This window comes from Rhincodon typus, chromosome 22 (genome assembly GCF_021869965.1).
Source record: "Rhincodon typus isolate 14 chromosome 22, sRhiTyp1.1, whole genome shotgun sequence".
NCBI lineage: Eukaryota > Metazoa > Chordata > Chondrichthyes > Orectolobiformes > Rhincodontidae > Rhincodon > Rhincodon typus.
Window position 1 is genome coordinate 7,811,429 of NC_063353.1, and position 15,143 is coordinate 7,826,571.

General features: G+C 46.1%; 2 protein-coding genes across 2 annotated transcripts in view; both read right to left on the bottom strand.

Annotated features, from left to right (window-relative positions):
* LOC109935390 (solute carrier organic anion transporter family member 1C1-like) overlaps positions 1-2,252 on the bottom strand; it is a 58,673-nt gene extending 56,421 nt beyond the window's left edge. The window contains exon 1 of the mRNA XM_020534025.2: positions 2,214-2,252. Coding sequence (XP_020389614.2) covers positions 2,214-2,252 — 39 coding nt within the window. The remainder of the gene's footprint in view (positions 1-2,213) is intronic.
* An 8,571-nt stretch (positions 2,253-10,823) lies between these two features.
* The window catches only part of LOC109926426 (solute carrier organic anion transporter family member 1C1-like), a 32,606-nt gene continuing 28,286 nt past the window's right edge, over positions 10,824-15,143 (bottom strand). The window contains exons 10-11 of the mRNA XM_048610545.1: positions 14,408-14,525; positions 10,824-11,257 (exon numbers count right to left, since the gene is read on the bottom strand). Of these exons, the coding sequence (XP_048466502.1) occupies positions 11,032-11,257; positions 14,408-14,525 (344 nt within the window). The 3' untranslated portion in view covers positions 10,824-11,031. The remainder of the gene's footprint in view (positions 11,258-14,407; positions 14,526-15,143) is intronic.

Consider the following 15,143-nt stretch of genomic DNA (forward strand, 5'->3'; position numbering starts at 1 on the left):
ATGTCATCTGAGGAATGGGAGGGGGAGTTGAAATGGTTCGCGACTGGGAGGTGCAGTTGTTTATTGCGAACTGAGCCTAGGTGTTCTGCAAAGCGGTCCCCGAGTCTCCGCTTGGTTTCCCCGATGTAGAGGAAGCCACACCGGCTACAGCGGATGCAGTATACCATATTGGCAGATGTGCAGGTGAACATCTGCTTGATGTGGAAAGTCTTCCTGGGGCCTGGGATGGGGGTGAGGGAGGAGGTATGGGGGCAGGTGTAGCACTTCCTGCGGTTGCAGGGAAAAGTGCCGGGTGTGGTGGAGCTGGAGGGGAGTGTGGAGCGGACAAGGGAGTCACGGAGAGAGTGGTCCCTCCGGAAAGCAGATAAGGGTGGAGAGGGAAAGATGTCTTTGGTGGTGGGGTCGGATTGCAGATGGCGGAAGTGTCGGAGGATGATGTGTTGGATCCGAAGGTTGGTGGGGTGGTACGTGAGGACGAGGGGGATTCTTTTTTGGTTCTTATTGCGTGGACGGGGTGAGAGGGATGAGTTGCGGGAGATGTGGGAGACACGGTTGAGGGTGTTCTCGACCGCTGCGGGGGGGAAGTTATGGTCCTTGAAAAACGAGGACAACTGAGATGTACGGGAGTGGAATGTCTCATCCTGGGAGCAGATGCGGCGGAGGCGAAGGAATTGGGAATAGGGGATAGCATTTTTGCAGGAAGGTGGGTGGGAGGAGGAGTATTCTAGGTAGCTGTGGGAGTTGGTGGGCTTGAAATGAATATTGGTTTCTAGGTGGTTGCCCGATATGGAGACCGAGAGGTCCAAGAAGGGGAGAGAGGTGTTAGAGATGGTCCAGGTAAACTTAAGGTTGGGGTGGAAGGTGTTAGTGAAGTGGATGAACTGTTTGAGCTCCTCGTGGGAGCACGAGGCGGCGCCGATACAGTCATCAATGTAATGGAGGAAGAGGTGGGGTTTAGGGCCAGTGTAGGTACGGAAGAGGGATTGTTCCACGTAACCTACAAAGAGGCAGGCATAGCTTGGGCCCATGCGGGTACCCATGGCCACCCCCTTTGTCTGTAGGAAGTGGGAGGAATTGAAAGAGAAGTTGTTGAGGGTGAGGACGAGTTCGGCTAAGCGGATGAGGGTGTCAGTGGAGGGGGACTGGTCGGGCCTGCGGGACAGGAAGAAGCGGAGGGCCTTAAGGCCATCTGCATGGGGAATGCAGGTGTGGAGGGACTGGACGTCCATGGTAAAGATAAGGTGTTGGGGACCGGGGAATTGGAAGTTCTGGAGGAGGTGGAGGGCGTGGGTGGTGTCACGGACATAGGTAGGGAGTTCCTGGACCAAGGGGGAGAAAATGGAGTCCAGATAGTTGGAGATCAGTTCGGTGGGGCAAGAGCAGGCGGAGACAATGGGTCGACCAGGGCATTCAGGTTTGTGGATTTTGGGAAGGAGATAGAAGCGGGCAGTGCGAGGTTGGGGAACGATGAGGTTGGAGGAGGTCACCTGAGGTGATGAGGTTGTGGATGGTTTGGGAGATGATGGTTTGGTGCTCGGGGGTGGGGTCATGATCAAGGGGGTGGGGTCATGATCAAGGGGGCGGTAGGAGGAGGTGTCGGAGAGTTGGCGTCTGGCCTCGGCGATGTAGAGGTCAGTGCGCCATACTACAACTGCGCCTCCCTTGTCCGCGGGTTTTATGGTGAGGTTGGGATTGGAGCGGAGGGCTGCACGTTCTGCAGGGGAGAGGTTGGAGTGGGTGAGAGGGGTGGAGAGGTTGAGGCGATTGATGTCTCGACGGCAGTTGGAGATGAAGAGGTCGAGGGAGGGTAGGAGGCCTTGGGGTGGTGTCCAGGAGGAGGGGGTGTGTTGGAAGCGGGAGAAGGGGTCAGTAGAGGGAGGGTTAGGTTCACGGTTGAAGAAGTAAGCGTGGAGGCGGAGGCGGCGGAAAAACTGCTCTATGTCCAAGCGTGAGCGGTATTCGTTGATCTGTGGGTGGAGGGGGACAAAGGTGAGCCCTTTAGTTCCTTTCCTCATACACTACTTTCACTGAATTACTCCCAAGCCCACATCTCTACTGACTTCAGACTGATGCTGTATTTATGTAGCGATTGCCAAGACATTACTAGCAACCCAGATCAAATTGAGCCACAGTGATTGGTGGAAATGAAATTGGGAAATAACCTTATCTGTGGGCTGACATCTGAAAATGTTGTCTGAAAACAACTTACTCACCAATGCCTCGAAGAGAGAACCTGATGGATCCATCCACATGGCGTTCCATCTGACTTCTGCTTTCCAACTGCTGAACAAACAAGTATTGTACAACAGTCCCACTGAGGGTTTGATCCATTGATTTCATGCAAATGCTGTGAATGGGTGCGAGCCCCCAAGTAAGAACAATTGATCTATGACTACCAAGGCGTCGAGCAGACCAGACCATAATTTAGCTTTTCTGTAATTTACAGCAATGATCAGCAGTAATCCTATTCAGCCCCCACTAGTGTTCTAACCAAAATCGAATCCATGCTGGCTCAGCCAAGTGATCTTAGACGTGGTGTTTAGGTTGCAGTGGTCTCTTGGAATTAATGATTTGGACGCTAATTCTGATAGATCCTTTTTTTTGGAGTTCCTATGTAGATTAGTTATTGCCGAATTAAATGGGAGAGCAAGCTCAAGGAGAAAAGTGGCCTTCTGTTGCCTCTAAATGGTTCAGCTTTGTTTAAATATCATTTACCCTTTGGTGAAAAGTCAAAAAAGAGTAATGCTTTCTGCCTTGGAGATGACACCAGTTTCTATATCTGAACAGCAGCTTTATTTCTGGTACTTTTAAAGGGTTTGCTCTTGGACTTGCAGCTTCTTTCTTCCGATTAGTTGTCCTTTCCCTCCATAACCACTCTCAGACTTGACTAGCAGTACGCAGAACAGAGAAGTGTCAATGGACACAAACATCAAACAGTTGAATGCTACATTAAAAAAAACTGTACAGGATCATCTGCCAGGTAATTGCAAAGTTACAAAATTCCCTCAGTACGTACTGCCACATCTCCATGACTTTGCCCAAACTTGACTGTTTGCAATGGGCTGAAATGACTTTTCCTTTTCATAGAGTCCCTACAGTGCAGGTAGAGGCCAGTTGGCCCATTGAGTCTGCACTGACCCTCTGAAGAACACCCTGCCATCTCCATAACCCTGGATTTCTCATGGCTGACCCACCTAGCCTGCACACCATGGGGCAACGTAGCATGGCTAATCCACCTAGCCTGCACATCTTTGGACTGTGGGAGGAAACTGGAGCACCTGGAGGAAACCCATGCAGACACAGGGACAATGTGCAAACTCCACACAGACAGTCACCCAACGGTGGAATCGAACCCAGGTCCCGAGAGGCAGCAGTGCTAAGCATTGAGTGGACATGCTGCCCTTCCTTTTCTCCCCTCTTTTCCTGTTGTCAAGCTGGGAAGGGATTCAGCAGGCATCACTCAAATGATTATGTGACCAATAAGCAGAAAGTGCATTAGCTTATCAACCACAGTGTGCATCACCTGATCACAAGTCTGCCCTTAATCAGTGCATACACACATGCCTTTCAGCTGGTGTGCCTGGTTTGTAACCTCTGTACTCTGGGTGTTAACCTCCTTTCTTACTGTAATCTGTGGCCAAGTAGTAAAACTTGCTAAGCACCAAGCTTTAGGATGAACTGAGAACTTCTGCAGTAATCTCAAACAATAAGAAGCTTGCTGGAACTTTTATCATTACTCAGTTGCTACAATTTGTGCTGAACGTCCTTGGAGATTATGAGTCCTTCCTGTAAATAAATTTGACATTGTTTAACTTTTATCTGAGGGGGACAGTTTCATGTTTCACGTTGGTCTGTGAACTCAGAGCGAATTGTTGGTCTATGGCTCCAATCTCCTGATATCTCAGTGAGTTTTTCATGAATGTCTGTGAACCAAATATTGCTGACCTTAACCTGTACTAGACAGAAAGTAAAGATTGAGTCCTGATCACTGATAGAAAGAGCACATTTTTGGTAAGTCAAAACCAACAAATCCAACACATGTCTAAATTAGACAGTCAGTGTTAGGATCATACATCAACAATGTTTTCCTCCTTCCTTCCCAAATCACCAGTCCCATCCTCAATGGACTCTTTCCAAATAAAAGTGTTATTTGGACTTATTTCAATTTAGTATATTGTAGTCACTTCCCATGATGTGGTCTCTACAATTAGGACAGCATATGCACTTTAGGTGATCACTTTGAACAGGAACTCCATTCAGCCCACAAGCATTATCCTGAGCTCCTGGCCTCATTTTATTTATCTGCTTCACCTGCCCGCTGACCTCCTTATCCTGTTTTCAGATTACAGCCATGGCTCCCATGTTATCCAGCTGTTGGTCACGATTCTGCTTTTGCCATTCACTCCTCTTCTAAACCCAGCGTTTGTTTCTGTACTTGAATCACCACCATCCCCTCCTACACTGCACCATAATCCCATCTTTCATTTAATTTCTTCTGCCTTCCACTCTATCACTGACCTTTCCTTTTGGCCTTCTTCCATGGTGGCTCAGTGGTTAGCACTGCTGCCTTACAGTGCCAGGGACCCGGGTTCAATTCCACCCTTGGGTGACTGTCTGTGTGGAGTTTGCACATTCTCCCCGTGTCTGTGTGGGTTTCCTCTGGGTGCTCCAGTTTCCTCCCACAGTCCAAAGACATGCAGGTTAGGTGGATTGGCCATGCTAGATTACCCATAGTGTCCAGGGATGTACATGGCTGTGGGAAAGTTTGGTGGCCAACCCACCCACCCCCAGCTCACTACTGTTAGCTATAGCTGGATGTCACCACTGTCAACCACCTATGCTTCACCAAATACAAATAAATAATTAAGGGTCAATTGAGTTTGTGAAAAGCACCATAAAGGAGTAATGAGGGCAATAGAATAGGAATGGGCAGCATGTATTTTTATTCAACCTCTTTAAAATGGCAGGAAGGAAGGAGACCATCTTAGACCATCCCACTTCCCCATTGGGACACATCCTCTTCCTTCCTGACCACCATGGTACAAAACCACCCACTCCTTTCGCCATGCACCACCCCCCACCACGAAAGGTACTGAACTACCTACCCCTGCCCAAAGCCCCAGTTCATAACAGCCTTCGGAATCTCTGTTGCCTGAGTCTCTGGACCTGGAGTCCTCACTCTGGTGGGACAGTTGGTGCTGCTAGTCCATCTAGTTTGCTGGCAGCTCTGAGAGTGGCACATCCCCCACATTGTTGGGTGGTGTTCCCATTAGGGGCTTGTTCTGCAGCTTCGAGATGGGGTCTCCCAACCGGTTTCTTCAGGGATAGTGGGTGAGCCATCTGCATCTTCCCCCCCAGAACCCTATAATTTCCAAGGGTGGAGGATGACAGAGTCATCGCAGCCTCCAGGATACATTGTATACACATTCCTGGTGATTACATGCTGAACATTTATGGAATGGAATTGAGAAATACTCCTGGTTGACCCCAAAGCCCATGGATTGTTACAAGCCAGCAGTCCACATTGCCCTGTACCTGTGGCAATCCAGCCATTGCATCCAAATCTTGGTTGCAATGGGACTCATCCATGTCCAAACACATGTGATTTGTGACCTTGACCAACGTGATCTCTGTCTCCCAGGGAGGGGAGGGGGGTGCTGGTGTGAGGTATGCCTGTTCATAGTAGTTTGTCAAATTCTGTCGATGCCACCAACAGATGACAGGATGCATTGGGAGTCAACAAAATTTAGGGCCACGTTGACCCTTGTCGGCCATCTGCAGTGAAAGGCCATCGAGTCCATTGGGCACGAGGCTGGGTTCCAAAAGCTTCAGATGTCAGCAACAATCTCCTATGAAGAAAAACCCCTGAGCCTCTTCTGGGACGCACATCAAAGAAAGCGATCTTCTGTCCTCAGACCATTTGCTTCAGTCACCTCCGCCTTTAATCTGCAGCTCTGCATCTATCCCCTCTGTCCTGCAAAGTGATGAGTGGCTGAGAAGAAGGCAGCTCCTGCAGCTGTTGCTGTTGGCTTTGACATTGACACTTGTCTGTGCCCAATCATTAGGATCAGGATGGAGCTGCCGAAAATGGCCCCTATGCCGGGGTGAAGGTTAACCAGCATGGGGCGTGCAAGTCCACCAGCATGATGACCGGGGTCTCAGAAATGACTTTCAAACCATTGCACAGCAGGCAAAGAACACTCTCAGACCGGTTGAGGGAGAAAAGGCCTGTCACTGATCAGCAATTGTGCAGTTTCTAAGTCAGTTTCACAACTCCATCAACCCCTATTGTCAAGAAGGAGTTGGATATAATTATAAGGATTGAAGGATATGGGCAGAAAGCAGGAACAGGGGATTGATCAGCCATGATCCTATTGAATGGCAGAGCAGGCTTGAAGGGCCGAATGGCCTACTCCTGCTCCTATTTTCTATATTTCTACATTGGGCTTGTATCCTACACGCCCCAGTGCATTCCATAGATGATAGGAAAATGTCCATTGGCTGTGAAAGCCAAAATATGAGTTGAATTTTGAATGACTTGCCTCATTACATATTTAAATATTACGCACATCCCCATTGGGGTTTCTGCACGTTACTGTTTGTGCCCAGGTGAAGTTGCAATTGTTTGGATTTGTTCCATGTTTTGGGGAAATTTAGCCCACCTGTCTGCACCCAAGCCTGCACTGCCATTAGCCAGTTAGAATTCTTGTCCAGGCAAGGAAGTTTTGCCAAATTGTTAAAAGGAGTTTGAGTTTGGCCCCAGCTGGAATCTGATCACCAGTTTCCATGGAGAATTGCAAAGCCTTGGAAAAATTGCTGAGGTGATCTACCACAATGGTATCAGGGATGAGGAACTTCAGTAACAGGGAAAGATTCATGAAGTTTGAGACTGTTCCTTTAAGAGCACAGAATGTGCTGAGGGTCAATGGTGTTTTATTGGAGGTGCTCAAAATCATTAAAGGTTTGGGTAGGTGACTGAGGTGAAAGGACATCTAGTGGCAGAAGAGGACACAGACTTAAGGCAATTAGCAAAAGATGAGGGGAAAGTTTTCCAGATGTTTGACAGATGTTGACATTTTGGTTATGGGGTCAGATTTGGTCTTTGTGTGCCAAACATTTGAGATACCAGCCATTGGTTTATAGAGTGTGAAGAAGGACTTTAAGAGTGATGAGCCAAACTTTGATTTGACAAAGGCACAAATTGATGCTTTTGTCCATATTGGGCAAGAGGTAAAGAGAGACAAATGGACAATAATGGAGAAGAGGGGAAAAAAATTGCATAGCTTTAAGTGAAATCAGACATCAATTTTAAGTTGGTTATATTGATAAACACACCTCTGCATTTCCTTGCCCAGTATAGTTTGTGCTGGTAACTGCATATATTGTTGCTTTAACCTTTGTGTAGAAAGTGGAATATCAATTTTGTAATGAAAGAACAAACGGTAAATTGCACAATGTTAAGAATTTGTGTATTCACTTTGCTTTGGTGAACTCCCGCGTACTTGAACTTTCCTGAACTGATTGGGTAAGTTCAGAGACACGTACCCAGCTCATCGACTGGACCTGGCTGCCTGTTTGGGCTTTTAGGTCACTGTCAAAGTGCTTTCACCCGGAGCCTACTTGGATGCTCATAGCGCCCCTGCCTTGCCTTTTTGTGCTTTTCCTCATCAGCCAGAGATTGCACGTTCATATTGCTACCATCTTGCCTTGCCAAGGGCAGGAACCTCACCACTGTTAACAGCAGGCCTCAGTCTAACTAAGGGGAATAGCCTTTGCCCTGGGGCTCCCACTACAATAACTGAAAGGCAACCTCCAATACCAGTCTTTGCAGGATTATTAGGGTTAGGAGTTGGGGTGGTGGGGATGATTGCAGACATCAGTGACAGTGGTAGAGCGTTGACCACCTTCCTACAGTGCTGGGCATTCCTACAGATGGCTGAGACTGCTGTAACTTGGAGGAAAACCTTGGACCAGGCTGGAATGGTCTGTTGTCATTGCCACCGCTGGTCCCAGGGGGAGAAGGAAGTCTTGCCTATGCACTAGCCATAAAATCATAAGTAGGCCATTCAGCCCATCTCGTCTGCTCCACCATTTAATGAAATCATGGTTGATATGATAATCCTCAACCCCACTTCCCTACCTTATTCCTATAACCCTTGATTCCTTTACTGATTAAAAATCTGCCCATCTCAGCTTTGAATACACCAAATGACCCAACCTTGACCCTCTGTGGTAAAGAATTCCACTGGTTTATCACTGTCTGACAGAAGAAATTCCTCCTTGTCACTATCTTCAATGCATGACCCCTTATTCTGAGATTGTGCTCTCTGGTCCTAGACTTTCCCACAACCTTTCTGCATCGAGCCCTCTAAATATCTTGTACATTTCGTTAAGGTCACCCCTAATTCTTCTAAAGCCCAGCAGACCCATACCCACAAAGTGCGATGCTTGGAGGCAAATAGCAGGATTTGTATGAGGCATCTCCAGACTGACAGTGCTTGGCTGGGTGCACAGTAGCTTTCTAAATGTGGCACAGGTGGCAGTCAATTCCAGGATTTACGGTGGGTGGCGAGTTGCGCTGGGAATGGCGTGTGGCAATATGGGGTGGAAATCAGATGGGATTCTCACTGGGAGGATTCAAACTACCACTTAACGCAGCAGGTTTGGTAACACAAGACGAGAAAACTTGCTCTCCATCGTGGTGAGTATCACTCCAGAAAGTTGACCCAGCTCCTGCTTAGCCAGAAAAATGTAAGGTTCACCGTATGGATTTGCTGTGCATTTACAATCCAATTTGCAAAGGTTAAGTGATGTATAACTGCTACATGGTAAAAGAGGAAAATAAAGAATTTATTTGTTGTGACTGATTGAGAGAAACTTAAAAACTGAGGGAAGCTGTGACTCTTTAGAGGTTTATAAAATCAGGAGGGACATGGATAGGATGAATAGTCAAGGTCTTTTTCCTAGGGTAGGGGAGTCCAAAACTAGAGGTTTAAAGTGAGAGGGGAAAGATTTAAACGGGACCTAAGGGGCAATTTTTGGTGCGTGTATGGAATGAGCTGCCAGAGGAAGTGGTGGAGGCTGGTACAATTACAACATTTAAAAGGCATCTGGATGTGTATATGAACAAGAAGGGTTTAGAGAGATATGGACCAAATGCTGGCAAATGGGATTAGATTAATTTAAGATATCTGGTTGGCATGAATAAATTGGAGCGAAGGGTCTGTTTCCGTGCTGTAAAGACCTATGACTCTATGTTATGTTGATAGTGTTTGATGAAGGAGGAAGTTCATGTGGACCATAAATACCATTACATACCAGCTGAACTGAATGCCCTGTGGCTGTACAGGAAGGTCTGTGCTAATCTATATAACTGTGCACTCTTATTTCACAGGAAAGTTACTTGTTTTTTAAAATCCTTTACTAGATGATTAGAAGATAATTACATTCAATATTACTATTGACATCTCTTACAATGATTGCCACCCGTATTCCCCTTCCCCGTCCAAACTCAATGGATACCAAGCTCAAGACAACTATTTCCACCATTTCTTTAATCTGTTTCACTATATCACCTGTGATTACGTTCCTAAACTACAAGAACAAATTTAGTAGACATGGTTTAAGCATCTTTAAAATGGAGACCAATTAATGGTAGAATCCGTACAGTGTGGAAGCAAGCCATTCGGCCCATTGAGTTGACACCAAACATCCAAAGGGCATCCCACCCAGACCCACCCACCCCCACCCACCCCCACCATTCTATTCCTGTAAGCCTGCATTTTCTCATGGCTAATACATCTAGACTGCACATCCCTGGACACTATGGGCAATTTAGCCATAGCCAAACCAACTGGCCTGCACATCTTTGGACTCTGGGAGGAAACCGGAGCACCCGGAGGAAACCCACGCAGAAAAAGAGAGAACGTGTAAACTCCACACAGACAGTCACCTGAAAGATGGAATCAAACCCGGGTCCCTGGCACTGTGAGGCAGCGGTGCTAACAACTGAGCCACCGTGCCACCCAGAAAAAAAAGAATGATTTCAGGAATTTTTTTTAAAATTTAACAAATTAATAACAATGCAAAGATAAAGTATTTTGAATGACCAACCCAAAGTAGTTATCAGAGCCCATCAGTCATCTGTCTCTGATGAGAGTATGGCCCTTTGGGACCAAGGCAACTTCCACTTTTCACGTCATCATCCAATTTTCTCCATTCTGTCTGGCAAATGGCAGGAGCTAACTGTTACTGGACTCTGCCACTAAGTGCTGTCATAAAGGGTGAGATGTGCCTGCAAAGTTGCTAAACATCAAAAGTAGATCTTTCCAATTAAATGATCTGCCAACTTGCATTTCTAGTGGCTATGTATAATAACATGCCAGGATTCAATTGACAGAAAACATCCAAATGAGGTTGCCCTGAGGCAACATATAGAAATACTGTGACCTAAAATATGTCAAATAATTAAGGATTCGGGACAAGCATCAGTTAGCTTTGTGAAGCCTAACAATGCAACGTTGGTCCATGATCTACAATGTTGAGTAAAAACATTCAAAGACAACAGTTTGCATTCAACCAAGTACCTGAGTCTAGTAGCTTGCAAACACGGGGTGAATCTGTGGGACACTTTAGAACATGCCACATTTTCTATGGCAAGTAAAACCATTTGTGGTACACTGGGAGCTGATGACTAGCTGAGCACCAGTTTTGAACTATTGACAAAGGAAAGATCCCAAATTCGAGTCTGGTAACAGTTTTTTAAAAAAAAGTGTTTGTCACAGACACAATAATTCATTGAGAAAAATCACAGTGAAAAATACTTGGTCTCTTAAACAACTTTATTCCCTCCTCAGACATTTATTTAAAAGCACAGCTAGTTGACAATTTAATATAAATCTAGGCAAATTCTTTTCAAAAATCATGGTTCTTAGATTTTAATTTTAAAAAAAATTTGCTTTCTTAAAATGTTTGACTCAAAAATTGACAATACTCTGACTTTCTCTTTACACATGGTAATAAAGTTCTTTCTCAAGCATTTGATTCTTTGTCTGGGTCACTGTTGGCTGTTTTGACTGTGAGGTCTCCATTGTCAGACATTTGGTCCTTGTCCTGTTGGGACATCATTTCAGTGCCACACTTAGTCTCTGGGTTTGGGATCTTAGCCAGAAACTGTTTTTTCAATTGCAGTAAGATAATAAAAAACACCAGCAGGCCAACTCCACGCATTGACACTCGTAAGCCCAGAAAGATATGCCTGTATAGAACGGGACAATACAAAACAAGGCATTAAATCGCATAGGGACAGAATCTTAACTCATGTGGGGAAGTGGGTTTGGGTGTGGGCAGGGTGCTAAATCTCCAAAAAGTGACATTGTTTAATATCTAACATCATCCATCATTACCAGTATCTATAAAACGCAGAGAGATGTCTTGTGGTTTGTGTCAAGCCATAAGAGGGTTTGAGCTAGATGGAGAGTCAGAATAGGATGGGGCATTGTTTTCCCCTGGAGTGTCGGAGGCTGAGGGGTGACCTTATAGAGGTTTATAAAATCATGAGGGGCATGGATACGGTGAATTACCAAGGTCTTTTTCCCAGGGTAGGGGTGTCCAAAACTACAGCAAATAGGTTCAAGGTGAGAAGAGAAAGATTGATTTGGGATCCGAGGGGCAGCTTTTTCACCCAGAGTTTGATGCGTGTATGGAATGAGCTGCTAGAGGAAGTGGAGAAGGTGGGTACAATTACAATATTTGAAAGGCACTTGGACAGGTACATAAACAGGCAGGGTTTAGAAAGATATGGGCAAAATGCTGGCAAATGGAACTAGATCAGTTTAGTTCATCTGGTCGGCCTGGACGAGCTGGACTGAAGGCTCTGTTTCCTTGCTTAATAACTCTGACTGATGGCAGAGCGATGATGTTCTTAGGCTATCGATGCACAGACCTTAACTAAAACTCCAGAGTTGCAGTTTCAAATAGTACCATGTCAATTGAGGGAACTTGAATGCAATCAATTAATAATTTGGAATAAAGTGCTAGTCCCATTAATGCTAATAATGAAAAGTTTGGATTCTCATAAAAACTCAACTGTTTCATCAACGTCCTTAAGAAAGAATGCTGCCAATCTCACCCATTCTGGACTCCATATGACTCCTCAGATACTGAAGCAGTCCATGCTCAAATTCAACAAGATAAGGACAATGTCCAGGCTTAGGCTGACAAGTGGCAAGTAACATTTTTCTTTCTTTATTCATTAATGGGATGAGGATGTTGCTGGCTAGGCAGCATTTATTGTCCATCCCTAATTGCTCAGAGGGCAGTTCAGAGCCAACCACATTGCTGTGGGTCTGGAGTCACATGTTGTCCAGACCAGGTAAAGAAGGCAGTTTCTTTCCATAAAGGACATTAGTGAACCAGATGGGCTTTTCTGACAATCAACAATGAATTCATGGTCATCATTAGATTCTTAATTCCAGATACTTTTATTGAATTCAAATTCCACCATCTACCGTGGCAGGATTCAAACCCAGGTCCCCAGAATGTTATCTGGGTCACTGGATTAACAGTCCAGCAATAATACCACTAGGCCATTGCCTCCCCTATACCACACAAATGCCAAGCAATGACCATCTCCAATAAGAGACAATCCAACCACTGCCCTTTGACATGCAGAGGTGTTACCATCACTGAATCCCACCCTCTGGGTGAAGAAATTCCTTCTTAGTTCAGTCCTAAATCTGCTCCCTCTAATCTTGAGGCTATGCCCTCTTGTCCTAGCTTCACCTGCCAGTGGAAACATCCTCTCTACTTCTATCTTATCTATTCCCTTCATAATTTTATATGTTTCTATAAGATCCCCCCTCAATCTTCTGAATTCTGAATTGTCAGCCACTTTTCCCTGTCTTCGTCTTCATGCACCTTGTGCTGTGCTTCCCTACTGTCATGGCAGCAGATGGTGCAGAATAACGTTACAACATTAATGAGGAACAAAGGCACCAGCAACTACCTTTTCCTCAGTCACATTCCACACCACATAACAGAAAGATGGACACAGATTCGGCTGGGAGGAAAGGAGATCCCCAACGCAGAGCCAAAACAAAAACAAAATCGATGACTGGCTCCCTCAAGTTGGGTATCAGGAGCCGTGGGTTGTCAAGGAAGGTCACTGCTGACATCGGGAGTCTCCCTGAAATGAGGACTCCTTCCTGATAGATCACATGGGCAGGCACCGTCAAAGGCTCTCAAGATGCTCATCACCTGTCCCCAACCTGGCGCTCTGACTCTCCTGAATAATACGTACCCTCTTCTCCCTTAAGGCAACAAAATCCAGTGTTGTGAACACATGGAGAAGAGGGAAGCTAAACTTTTGTGAAGAGAGGACTGTGTGGAAAGGGTGTGATAGGGCAATAGTATTGACTATTATAGAATAGTATAGGCCGGTGTTGCGGTCTCCCTGTGCGACGGTCTCCCAGTGGGGCAGTCTTGTCGTGGCTGGGAGGTCTTGTCTCCATGTAGGGGTCTTCCTCGTCTTTGGCATCCAGGTATACTGACCTGGAGTTATTGCAGACACAATGGGCTGAATGCCCTCCTTCTGTGCTGTAAACATCTACTAGTCCATGCTTCTTCAGTGAAAGTGAAAAGTGTCCTGCAATCAGCATTGCAGTGAAGTAGTCAGGGAAGACTGCCCTGCATTAATTATCACAGTGAAATAGTCCAGGAAGAGTGCCCTGCGGTCAGCATCGTGGTGAAATAGTCCAGGAAGAGTGCCCTACAATCAGCATCGTGGTGAAATAGTCTGGGAGGAGTGCCCTACAGTCAGCATCATGGTGAAATAGTCCGGGAAGGGTGCCCTACAGGCAGCATCATGAAACTGAGACCGAGGAGGCTTTTATCAATGAAACTGAAGAGCTCCAGCCATGGCTAGGTGAGAGGCTACGGCTGCTTGCACTCTTCCTCTGGACAAGGTAGTCTCATCCAGGAGTGGCAGTCTTGTCCCAGCCTGGCAGTCTTCTTCAGCGGAGGCTTCCGGCCTACTACTGAGCGGCCTGGCATTGTCGTCTTGTCCTAGCTACATCTTCAGGTTATTTCAATCATTCTTAAATCAGCTTTCACCGAATCCAGGTTAACTGAACTGTGATGAACTTTGTATTAATTTTACTTTTTTTAATTATTATGCATGACTTTTATCATTGATGTAGGCACTGTAGTGGAGCGACTTTTACATATTTTTCATGTAAAAATCCATATGATAATAAATTTCTATTCTGTTTCATCGCAGTTTTGAGAGTGTGAGTGTTGAGGCTGCTCAGATAGGGATGCACGATGCCTGGGGAGAGGGAGGGAAATGAGTTCAGAGGCAAGGGTGTACTGTCCCGAGGAGTGCTGTGTAGGAGCATATGATTCTTACCTGAAAGCATCAGAGTTGTAGATCCTACAGGCCCCTCGTCCCCCACATCTGCTGATTCCCCATTTCAGGCAGGTTTTGTCAATCAAAGCTCCAAAGTAAATAGGAGCAGGAATTCCAGCTGGAACAGGAAGAAGAGATTACTATCGATCATTATTCCTAGTCATATCCCATTTCCATAATAATGCCAAACAGAAAAGTGTCCTGCAATCAGCATTGCAGTGAAGCAGTCAGGGAAGACTGCCCTGCATTAATGATCACAGTGAAATAGTCCAGGAAGAGTGCCCTGCAGACAGCATCATGGTGAAATAGTCCAGGAAGGGTGCCCTGCAGACAGCATCGTGGTGAAATAGTCCAGGAAGGGTGCCCTGCAGTCAGCATCGTGGTGAAATAGTCCAGGAAGAGTGCCCTGTGGTCAGCATTGTGGTGAAATAGTCCAGGAAGAGTGCCCTCCAGTAGGCATTGTGGTGAAATAGTCCAGGAAGGGTGCCCTGCAGTCAGCATCGTGGTGAAATTGTCCAGGAAGAGTGCCCTGCAGTCAGCATTGTGGTGAAATTGTCCAGGAAGAGTGCCCTCCAGTAGGCATCATGGTGAAATAGTCCAGGAAGGGTGCCCTGCAGTCAGCATTGTGGTGAAATTGTCCAGGAAGAGTGCCCTGCAGTCAACATTGTGGTGAAATTGTCCAGGAAAAGTGATCTGCGGTCAGCATCGTGGTAAAATAGTCTAGAAAGAGTGCCCT